General features: G+C 37.7%; 1 protein-coding gene across 1 annotated transcript in view; it reads right to left on the minus strand.

Moving 5' to 3' along the window:
- Positions 1-3,499: 3,499 nt before the first annotated feature.
- Positions 3,500-12,592, minus strand: part of IARS (isoleucyl-tRNA synthetase) — a 103,584-nt gene continuing 94,491 nt past the window's right edge. Inside the window, 3 exon segments of the mRNA XM_010290383.1 lie at positions 3,500-4,127; positions 8,657-8,809; positions 9,759-9,902. Coding sequence (XP_010288685.1) covers positions 4,045-4,127; positions 8,657-8,809; positions 9,759-9,902 — 380 coding nt within the window. The 3' untranslated portion in view covers positions 3,500-4,044.

Genomic DNA, 12,592 nt, shown 5'->3' on the forward strand with positions numbered 1-12,592 from the left:
ATTAGTAGGAAACATTCCCCACTTCAAGATCCCATGAGACAAATTCTCTCAAGCAATGATTAGATATTATCCAGAATAATTAAGAAAAAACCCTAAAAATAGACGTGGAGAAGGAAGGTAAAAAAAGCAGAAGTTCACCCAAATGGGTCACAACTTGTTCCTAATGTTCACTGTCAGTATCTTTTTAGAGATAAAAGATCAACTGACAGAGCAGCAGCTGAAAGTGAAATTAAACTTTAATTCTGCAACAAAATTATTTTTTTAATTACTTGCTACTTACGTAAAAGGCTGATGTAAAGTTAACTGACCCAGAAGCATTTCAGCAGCATCCTCTGATAAACTCTTATCTCATTCTTCTGTTACCTGTCCTAAGCATATTGAATTTTCCCTTCTGCCAGCTTTTACTGATCCTACCAAAGACAGACACAGCATTTATGGGCACTTCTGTCCTTGTGATATGATCACGTTGAAGAGTGCAAGGGCACACCTCTGTTTCTGTTCCAGCTATCACAACCCATAAGGAGTATGTGGATGTGGACAGAGCGCCACAGCTGAGAAACTAAAAGAAACAAGGTTAAGAAAACACCACCCCATCCTCCCAAAAGAAAAGGAAGACAGAAAAAGGAAAAAGGAAAAGCATGTGCAGTGAAGAAAGGAGACTGAGGTGAAGCAGGGCAAGAGAAGCACAAATGAGCACCACACACTGTTTCTGACCCTGGAAATTAAGTCCAAAACCCTGGAAAGAAGCAGGTAAGTGTAACTTTATGCTCATACAGCACCCACTTCACTTTAAAGAATCAGTATCTTAGAAAAGCACAATCAAACTACATGGAGAGACAACAGCTTTAACGTGGTTTACACTGCAATGCCCTACAGAGTACATCTACTTTAAAGGTCTTCCTTCTAATTTTTAAGCTCAAGCCTCATTTGTAAAATAAAAAAGATCTTACTGAAGGATTTCTTGGGTCAACCCCTCTAAAACCAGATCTAGGGCTAGCTGAACATACTCTGCGACAAGGAAGAGTTCTGCATTTCTTTGAAAGATAATCCTTTGTGCCACGCTGCCACTTGGAACAAGACTTTTACCATTCCCTGTTCACACACTGAGAGCAAGAGGAAGTACCTTCTTACACTGTTCAAAGTGGTAGTATCATTTACTTCCAGCTCAACCAATATGAATATATACCTGTATTTTACTACAATGAAAGAAATGCAGCTAGAGAACATGAAGACTAATCTAGGAGACATCCACATATATTTGAATGTGCAGTGCCAGGTGGGCAGCATCCCTCCACTAAGGCGGTGTCTGAAGACAAGTGTTACATTACGGGGCACTCTGTACCTACACTGTGGAGACTCTGTAAAAGCAGTTCAACATTCAATTATGGTTTTGGCCATATTTTGTCTCATTTTTTTGTGGTAAAACTAGAAACCCACAGGAAAGCATTCTTCCAGCCTCCTGTTTGCACATGAAGTTGTGGAGAAACAGGATGAAAAGAAAACCCTAAAACAAACCTATGCTTCACATCTAGTTTATAGTCAAGTATGATCATCTTTTCTTGAAATAATGGCTTGCCTCCCTCTGGTTTGTAGGTTGCTCTTCAGAGAACGCTGTTATTCCATAAACACTCTGAGAAGCAGATAATGGGTAGTTATGCTAATACCGCATAACACCTTCATGCAGCCTCATGCACAAACTAACCAAACTAATTTCAGGTCTACAAAAAATAAAGTGCCATCTTTGCCAACTTTGTCTTAAAGCCTGTTGCCTTTCATAGGTCTTGAAGAACTACGGGACAGACACAGAATTATCAGCAGTATTTTTCCTTCACCCCTTTTCTGTCAGTAAATAGTCAGAGGTAAAGGGTTTAAATTAAGCTTTGTCAGCGTGCCCTCATCTATTTTAACAGTGCATCGCAGGCAGTGCTGTTCTGCAGAACATCTTCATAGAGAAAGCTCATGTATGAAGGCAAGGGAAAGGCCAGTTTTCATTGTCAGTATAAAGCAGTCATTTACTTAAAGAAAATCCAAGAAACCAATTCACCTATATCTCATGTGGAGTATGAGATTATTGGACTACGGTCACAAGAAGGATTTCTTCTCTTATGGGCAGATTATTTTTGTCATTTAGCAGCTGTAAGTATATTTGAGAAAGAAAAAAAAGGTTCTGTTAAAGATTATCTTTTTCTGTTTGTAATTCACTCAGAGTGAATTAATAAATCTTGGCTGGGCTTTTAATTCACTGGAAAGCATATATATAATCTAATCCAGGGTTTACACAGAACTTGGCCAGCCAACATCCTTAGAAAGGAAAAATTATGTACATAACACAAAATGCTAAATCCCAAGTAACTCTGTAAAAATGCAAGTAACGTTGTCCCCTTAGATTGTCTCGTTAAGAATGAGGTTAGATTGCAATCATTTGCCATCTTCATTTATTCTCAATAAATAATAAAGGAAAACTATTTATCTTAGGAACAGCAATCTTACCTTCGCAGAAGACATAACCTGGACAGTTTTAACATGACCAAAAAAAAAACCAACCACAAAACGATACAAATTTGATTTCCCTGTCACTACATCAATAAAAAGATAAGCAAGCTGACTTAACAGGGAAAGGTAGAGGGCAACGTCCAACATTCATTAAAGTCAACAGGCCAGTGATTCAGTAGGTTCAAGCACTACCATTTTTAATACTGATAAAAATAATTTTATGTAAACTGAATGCCAGAGACTTGACCTGTATCAAACGAGTACTTACAATTTTGGTATGGTCCACTAGAGCACAGTAGTTACACAGAACATTTATTTATAGATATTCCCACTAACATAGTGTTATCACAAAAAAAGCTTTGGTTTCTATTCGTAGTGTAAAGATGAAAAACATAGAGCAATGGAAAACCATGCTAAGCAAGACTTTGTTAAAAGTGCTACTCTCTGTTAATACTCTTGTTCGCAGTGTACATAATCTTGTTCTCAGGAAGCTAATAAAGGCACAGCAGCGAAGGCAGCTGCACACAAGTAGACCTTCTCAAGTTCAGTATTCTCTACAATAGCAAGTTTCACTGATTAACAACACTATTGAAATGCAGTGAAACTTAAGTGCCCTTAAGTGTCTAGTTTAAGTTAACTAGTCAAAAAACATCCTCAAACTGAAAAAAGGTTGCCTGTTCCTTCACTTGCCTACCGATATGCAAGTTAACACTAAAACCTTTGGCAAGCTGTATTGACTATTAGAAAAGCTAAAATCCCAACGTTAGTTTCAATCTAAAAATGCTTTTAAATCTGAAACCAAAGCGAACAACCTCCCAGACATCCCTAACCAAACAACATCCCCCAAACCTGTCAGTATCACAATCCAAACAGTCACTGGCATTCAGTGTGGACATTTTCAGATTTCAAGTTTCTCTAGGTTTTCCTGATCTATACAGTGTGCTAAGCATTATCTTCTTTAGAAAATGTAAGGAAGCAAAGTACTCTGAACTCAGGGAAACAAGAGTTTGGAGATGAAGCAAATTTATTGTTCCAAGTGTTGAAATTAGGGAGTATTTTAAATCAGCCACACACTTCATGAAAATCCAGCAAGTATGAATGAGCAAATCCGGGTAACCCTTAAATAAATTTCAAAGCTACTGTAACATGGTATATATATATATATATATTGTAGAGCCTTGTAGGTAACTCATGGTTTAGAAAAATCAGAGATGTCCTCTGCATAAAGGACAGGCAGCGAACAGCATCACTGAGGTACCAGTCCCATTTCTTTCAGGCAAATTACTGCATAGATATCTAAGGTTAAGGAGCTCTGACATTCTTCTGAACAGCTTTTACAGTATCAGAAGATAACATAATGAAAATACATTGTATTTGAAACCAAAGAGCAGCATATTAGACATGCATTGGTAGAAAACATCCTGTGTGCAATTTGAGATGTTGAAAGTACCATACACAACTTGGATGTTCATCTAAAAGCATACTAATTTAATTTGACTTCATTTTTTTTGGAAAACAGTCTACATGGTCTTTTTCATAAAAATGGAGTTCTCAACATTCAGCTGTGGTGGGTATAACACGAACATATACAGTTTTCATGTTCAAGTTCTTCATGGAGACGTCCTTTGTGATCTCTGAACCAAAAAAAAAAAACAAGAGAGAAAGAAGATAATAAGTGCTCTTTCTTACAAGTAAAACTATCAACACTCCTCCCACCCCTTTATTCAGACTGTTCTTCTGGTTCAATCAAAAAGGGACTAGGATAGAAACTGCTCCGCTCAACTCTCCCTCCCGTTAAAGCACAGTGCATTAAAGGAAGAGTCACCACACGTCAGGATTGCCACTGCAAGAGCTGAAGATACTGTTCTGGGTTACAAAGTAGAGCTCTTCGAAAGCCTACGTCAGCCCGCAGCTCCCAGCTTCACATCCACATGCAATAACATCTAGTTCAGAAAATTATTTTATAACACAATGGTATGAAGTCAATATTAACAATACAACACAATGCACTGAAAACCAGAGTCCCTTAAAAACATTATGTAAGAATGGCCATACGTCTCCTCTTGTCTCCCATCTCTGACAGAAGACAAAATAAAGTATGAAAGACTGTGAAGGAGTACAAGAATGTGCATACATTAATCCTTGCTTTATGTATAAAACTCAAGTTGTAGTAGTATCTACTGAAAAATTAATGTTGAAATCTTGTCGAGTATGCCTAAAGAATTATACCATACCAGATCAATTCCATATGTCTTTTAATAGCTATATGCATATAGTTTTGGAACAGTTACAGGGTAAAGCCTCACCAATAAACCTCTTTAAGGATATAGCATATTTCTAACAGGCTGAATCACGGTTTATAATTATTTATGAAACACAAACTTGGAGTAATCGTACTTTGTGGCTACAGAAAAAGTCACCTGCAAAGCTGGTAGGAACTGGAAAACTCTTTCACAATTCTTGCCACTTTACAGGGCATTTTTCCCAAGACTAGCTCAATGCTTCCCAGCACCCATCAGCTGTAGCAAACTACCCCAATAACAGAGCAGATGACTTCTGTTCCAAAGCTGTACCTTCCAGTATTCCAAACAATCTGAATAATAAATATACCAGAGGTCTCTTTACTAAGAAACTTGGAAGTGGTAAGGAACTTCAAAGTGGTAACCACAAATACATCCACTGAAACCAAAGCAAAAGAACATCGGGGGTTACGGTGTTACTCTGCACACTAGAATCCCTATACACAACACAAGCAAATAAAAGATAAATTTTAAATTTTGGCACTAGTGTTAGCACAAATGACAGATGAATAACCTTCAGAATGGCTGGGTGTTTTCCCAGCAGAATCAATTTTGTTGTGTACTGCACTGTATCACAGCACTGACGTCTGGTAGTCACGCTGCTCTACCTCGGGCTCACCTCCAGCTGCGGGAGACCGAGGCGCTGTGTGTGGTGCACAAGGCTGTGAAGTGCGTCCATAGAGATAATGTAAAAGCAGTTTTGTTTTCAGTAACATGATGTCCAAGGGAAAACCGACTCTAGAAATGGCAGCCAAGAGTTTTGTTTCTACGTAACAGTATGCACGCTCCTTCTAACATTAAGGCCCACATCTTTCTGTGAAAAATATTGCATTTTTGGACTGAGCAGATAGTCTGCATCCAAGTTTAAAAGCCATCTATTAATTAAATAATTAAGAAGCCCTTATGGATCATGATGGTACTGTTTTTAAGGCGTTCTCTTCCACTGTAATGCTGTACTTTAAGCAGCTGAATACCCATTTACAGAACTGAAATAGTAGAGGTATAATCCAATTCAGCAATTAGGGCTTTATTCCCTCATTAACCTTCCTTCCCTCCCCATGAAAATGTTACATCCGTACATAAAACAGTTATTTTGGCCTGCAGAAGCTAAACAAACTACAAACTTGGTCTCAAAGTCTTTTTTGTGACTTATTTTAAAATCCTGAAAAATGAAAAACTATATGAAGCTACTATTTTCAACAGTATTTCAGACAATAATTACAATTTGAAATCAGAAACTTGATTTATCAACAAAATGTAATGACATCTTCCTTTCTGTGCCAGTTCCTCCAAAGGCAGGCTTTGAAGTTAGCACATTAGAAAGCGTTGCCTTCATCCCAAACATGCCTCTGAATCAGCTACCTGTAACCTGCGCTTCAATCTCATGAATAAGCAACGCACACTACTTTGACATTTATTTATAGAATATTTTTCCAATATTCTAAAGGAGGGTGAAGGCCATATTCGTTTCTGAAAAGCTGGCAAGCTTTTCTGCAATAGACAGCAGATGCCCAACGGCTTGTACCTGACAACATTTGTAAAAAAAAAAAAGTTTTCGAAACTGATAATTCATTTTCCTCCAAGTGATTTTTTTTTCTTTTCTTTCTATAAAAACAGGCATCAGCCTTCTAATTCATGGCTTATTTTCAAATGGTTAACAGCAAATAATGTATTTTTAATTTTTAGAATAAACCGTTTAAAAAACCCTACTCAGAGAGACTGAACTTTTTGTTTTGAAGGTAGGACTTTAAAATATATTGATGAAAAGAGGAGCAGATTACAAAGTTGCAACAATACACATAAACATTAACTGAACTAATGTTTTCCAGAGGCATCAAAATATTTGTTTTATACGCAGCACTTATTTATCATATAAAGAGATCTGAAGATAAAGTACGACCATTTCAGTGTTTATACCATTAAAAAAATATTAAGAGGGCTGCGTGGTGAGAATTGTATCTGAGATAGTAGAAGCATAGCTGTATGGCATAAGCATGTGTTAACTACACAAACAGAGCTCCAGGACCAAGTTCTCTATATTCCGAGTCTCAAAAAGACTGAATCAGTTGTTTTAGCCTTTGAAGAGTTATCAAATCTGATCTTTCACATCGTCATGAATTGTCACTTAATACATTGGATTTGAAGTTTAAACAGTTCTGGAGAATTCATACTACCAATATGTTAATAGCGATTTTTTCCTTTTAGGTAAAGGCATTTTAAAAATCCTTACTTAAATTGAGACTTAAAGGCTATATACATTTTCCTGTTTTGTCAATTACTTCCCTCTTTCAAAGCTCAAAGTTTTCCCACAATAGTTATTTTAGTATCTTGACTAAGTCATATGCTGCTGTGAACCCCTGTTGCCCTGTAACAATGACAGGAACCAAAAGAGAAATATGTGTTAACATCAGTTGCTCCCGAACAGCTAAATTCCTAGTCTGCAAGGTTTCGCACATAAATACATTTTTTGTTTATGCAAATGAAGTGTGGTTGAAATACTTTGTTCTTACACCTTGTGCTGTTTCTAAGCACGACAGTCTCCAGTCCTCTGTGTTTGTTAACACCATTATTTTTTCTAGTGATAGTTTGAGCTAATGCTAAGTCTCATCAACATTTGAGATCCATTTTACTTACAAAAATGACTTTTGAATAAGCTGAGTTTAGGTCACATGAAATAAAAAGAAAAATTAAAAAAAAAAAAAAAATAAAAAAAACAACTCCCAAACCACCACCAAACAACCGAAAATCCACAACAAAAGAACCCACACCTTGCTTGCTCTTATTCTAATCTCTCCTACTTGAATCCCTCCAGCCTGGGTGGATGGCTAAGTGACACAAGTTTTAGCCAGCTACACTGGAGAGCTACTCTCCTCCGTCCCTCATCAGCTGACAGGCACCTCCTGAGGAAACTCATCCCATCCTAGGATTAGAACAAGATGTCTAACTTCTGGACAGGTAACCTAACATGAGATAAATTAACCTTAAGTGTCATGTGTCCCTCCCAAACTGATTGTAAATCATGCCATTATGATAAACTGGAGACAGAATCCTCTACATTATTTCATTCAAAGATTTGAGTTTTCCTGAATACACAGAAATATCTGTGGGTTTTACCATGTAGTTTCCAATCCATTCTTTCTGTCAAAGAAGGTCCCAAACCTTCCTCAGGTCCAACTTTTTAGTACTACAGGTACATCTTTAGTCTTACCTTTCTCATGAATCGGAAAATTGTTTCTAAATCTTACCACCTATCTGTGGTTTTGGAAGATTCTTTAACATTTGAGCTCCATGACTGTGTGATAAAGCTTCCTACTTCTCAGGCATTCTGAATGAAGTGCAGCTGCCGTACCCTCACAAGTCTGACCTACTCACACAGCTCTAAAATAGATCTGATACTCTTTTCCACCCACTCCCATTCTCCAAAAGGAAGGAAAAACGTAGTATCCGCAACAATATGAATGTTACAGGAACAATCTGAACAGGCTTTTAAAATATTCACACTTTAGACTGACTCCCTTCTAGAAGGAGATCCACTCTCTCCGCTGAGTCACAGCAGGATGTAGCTACCATTTACATTGCTGGCTGACCTTTCTTTTTCAAAAGGAAGAAACTTCTACAGAACTTGTCTTGGCCATTGCATGAAGGGAATGCATTAGAGCTTTGAATTTCTAAACATATACCTTTATTTTTAGCGTGTTTAAAGTATTTTATTAAATAAATACTGAATTACTGGGCAAAATTAGAGACCAATGTGTAGATAGCATGCATTTAGTAATTAAACTAGATCTCAGGATACATTAGCTGCTCCTCAACAAAATCTTCCAAGTATTTTGGTTTGCTTGTCCAAAGAAGTTTGTGCTTACCCCAAGTTTGCGCTTCATCCAGGAACAATTTTAGCCTCCTGCTTCTGAGCCCAAAAACTTTTGCCGTTTCATGTAGAAGACCCTGGTACGTTAATCCATTCTGACCCACAGGGTTCTCCATTAGAAGAGTTCCCACTGTACCCTTCTGACATTCTGAACAAGAGAAACAGTTGGATCACTATTGGTGAGGAATGCTACTACTTCATTGATCCTGATAAACTGAAATTTAGGATTTCTTCTTTCATTTCATCTCTATGTTTTCATAGTGCTGAGTAATTACCAATACCAGCCCACTTACAGATAGTCACCAAATCAGTTCATGAATTACAGAATCAGAAGTACCAGCAATTACTAAACAAAAGAAAACATCGCAGAACTCTCTACATGGGGGAACAGGGCACCCGCGACACTAGGAAAGATTAAATCTCAACAGGACACACAAACCATTAACAACTAGAGAAGCTCACAAAGCACCTTCTGATGACCAAATCCCCAGTTAAAAACACATTTTTGGCCCAAGTAGGTTCCCAGGAGCATCAGTAAGACTCCACATAGACACAGTCCAGAAAGGACTCGTACCAGGGCAGAAATTAAGAGCGAGTTACTAACAACACAGCTTTCTCCATGTGAGGTTTCACAGAAGAAGTTACAAGATCAGCAGCTGTGAAATGGAATTACATGCACATATCTATACTCCAGATCAGGTTAATAATACAATTCATTTGGCGTTTAAATAGCACTAAGAAAAGTTTCACACGCTGTTTATACATCTTGGTAAAGAGCTGGCTCCTCCTTCATTTTTAGACTCAGTCTTTTAAAATAAGCTGCACAGATGAACTGATGGTCAGAAATAGGAAAACAATGCTGAAGGGCTCATGTTTAAATGCTGTTCCTTATCTCAAACTGTCTCTCCTTTTTCTTTTCTGAAAAGAGGGAAGAAAGCTAAATATAAACACTGTGTTTATTAGAGAGCACATACTGGGAAAAAATAAACAAAATTACCATCTACTAATGAAAATATATGCACTTATCTTCATCAGTAAGCGATGTCTTGTATCACAGAAAGCTCAGTCTGTAAATGAGAGATCCGTATCCTACATACCTTGTGGTTTGGCATTCATTAGCTGCAGGTTGATATACTGGCAGAGAAGAGTGTCAGGAGAGTCAGTCAGAGCAGGTGTTGACCCTGTTGTCACATGTAGAGTCTTTCCGCTGAGACTAAGCAAGTCAGTTTTGTTTATCAGTTCTGAAAAAGAAAATGAGACCAGTCAGGCCATTCAGAGAAGCAGAGGTCCAGTTCTCACTGGATTAGCTGACAATGAGACTTTCTAACTACCAATTCCACTGTCGAAGGGTTTCCCTCTTTCCAAGTCTTTGCTCAAGAAAGAGCATTTCTCCATTTTGAAAAAATTGAATTTGTGCAGCAATATTTTGTTTTCTTAAAGACAGAGAGTACTTCATCTGCTGTGGAAATTAGCCCCTACGTACCATTTCTTACACACGTAAATATACGACACGATTACTTATGCAATAAAAATAGTTTAATAACTTAAGCAAGAAATTAGTCACTTAAGCCAACCATTTCTTATTAAATTAAGACCTATGATCTTTGCCTCAACCCTGACTTCCATAGCTGAAGCAGCACTCTGTATGTGTTACGATGCAACATCAGGACATTTCCCTCATTAAACACCAGATGACAATAAATGTAAAATCAATAGCTGCTTAGCTCATGAATAATGCCCTCTGCATTAATATTTGTGTTTAATGTTAACAATAGCTGATGATTCAGCAGATGACTCCAGCCATGCATATTTCAGAAATGGTGGAAGATCAGACCCAAATTAGGACCCATGTCTCAAAGGACTTCAGAAGTAATAGCAGAACCCTGAAAGCACTCAGATGAGAAGCTAGTGAGGTTTCTGTAATACAAATGAAAGATGTAAGGCCGCATTCTGCACTACCCACATCAGCAGTTGCCTGTCTATCACAGAAGTAAAAAAAGGTTGCTTGATAGTCACAACATTAAAGATACAGAGAAAGAACATCACTCTCTGCTACAAAGCTTTTGCAGCTATAAAAGAACTCCAAAGACCAAATCCAGGAAGAACTAATAAATTTAATTTCTTGTAAGAATTGTGCACTGCCTGTACATACAAAACAGGCACATCTGTCATCTCCTTCCAACGAGTTTTCATGCCTCGTCAGCCCTACTCACATGTCATGGAGCCTAAGCTTTACAAAGCTTATTTTCTATCAGTTCATCTGAATTAATTTCAAAAGGGCAGAAGTGGCACTCCTTTTTCCAAGAATGTTTGTAAACATAAAAATGAAAAAAAAAAAATCCCAAACAACCCCCCAAAAACAAACAAACAAAAAAAAGGTGAAAAGTAATCACAGGCTACAAGCTCTGGATATTTTGCCAACAGCTACAGAACATCAAAGTACAAGGCACTGTGGAAGGCTTATGAGACTGCCCTAAGGAAAGGTGAAGGTTTCCCATATCTACCCTCAGACTGCATCTAAATTTCCAAAATGCCATCTTTTAAAAAAAATCAACGTTTTTTATACATATGCATGTGTGTGTGTCTAAAAAGCTTTAAAGGAAAAGGCGAAACTTCACTGTTGCTTCTACAATTCAGTTTTCAAGAATGAAGAGTTTACAGCACTGGCTGTAAACCATCTGCCAGCTACCCAAACACTTCTTTGGTATGTCTGAGGTGCAAGCACACGCTCAAGCACGGGAGGGGGCTTGGCTTTTTGTTTTACTTACAGGAAAGCAAGAAAAGAACTAAATTAACAAGTGGAGAGGAATTAACAAGATTTCATCATAGGGAAAGGGAGTCAGCAGCAGGTTCTTCCCAGCATAACCCGAAAGCAGCATTGCTTGCCATTTAGATGCAATTAGTAGGTCACGGGCAGGAGACAGCACTAGTGAGCAGGGTGCTTTACAGAGCAAGAAACGCACGGCTCGGGGAACTTGGCGTTTGACATTACCCAGCTGCCGGGATCCATGCAGATCTCTGCAGGGCAACAGGGCATGAGCTACAGGAATGGCCATGTGCGCATTTAACAAATCTAGCATTTTGCATTACAGGACCACTGACATTTTCACAAGGAAGAGCTCATGTACAGTGCTGTCAGTAGAGTCAGTTCATATAGCCCTCTAATAAGAGCAAGAAACAGAAAAGAGTGGATCATTTTTTCATATATAATGATGCACTTGAAAACAAGCAGATATTACAAGTGCTCATCAATATTAAAATAACTTTTAAAGTCAGTTCTCCCTGCAGCTGAGATTTAAGTGGTAATACCTTTCTAAGGTACCTTTCAGCCTCATGGCTTTTTAAAAATTAAAGATTAAAAAAATATTTTCATACTCTTGTTCAGAAAACAGTACTAAGAAGATTATAACAGTGCTAAGAAGTACTAAAAAATTATCCAACTGAAAATCATAAAGATAAGATGTGGACTAAGATGTTTGTAGGGAGATTTTTACTTCTCCCTCTTTCCCCCCCTTTTTAAGCCTGATGTGATTTACAGCTTCATCTATTCCCATAAACAATTATGATTTTTTTAAAATAGGCTTTTTCAATATGGACTACTTCCACGAAAGCCAAGTGCAACTCAAAAAGCGTTCCCAATAAGAAATTTAGATAAAGTTTCCAGCTTTTCAACAACCTAGGGCAAAACCAAAGTCACAGATAACTGTTTTTACCATCTGCCTTGTGCCCAGCCTCTTTCCTTTAAATGATTTTTTTTTTTTTTTAATGTAAAAAGAAACAGATTCCATTCTCAGTTTCTGAAGATCAGTACAAATCCCAGAGCCTTGCTCAGTACTTTTGCAGTTACTCAAAATACATTGATTCACTGTTGGGGAGGAAATGTTTATCCCATTATTTCAATGTTGCACTGGAAAACAGGGACATGACATAT

The sequence above is a fragment of the Phaethon lepturus genome, unplaced genomic scaffold (assembly GCF_000687285.1).
Source record: "Phaethon lepturus isolate BGI_N335 unplaced genomic scaffold, ASM68728v1 scaffold10667, whole genome shotgun sequence".
Lineage (NCBI taxonomy): Eukaryota > Metazoa > Chordata > Aves > Phaethontiformes > Phaethontidae > Phaethon > Phaethon lepturus.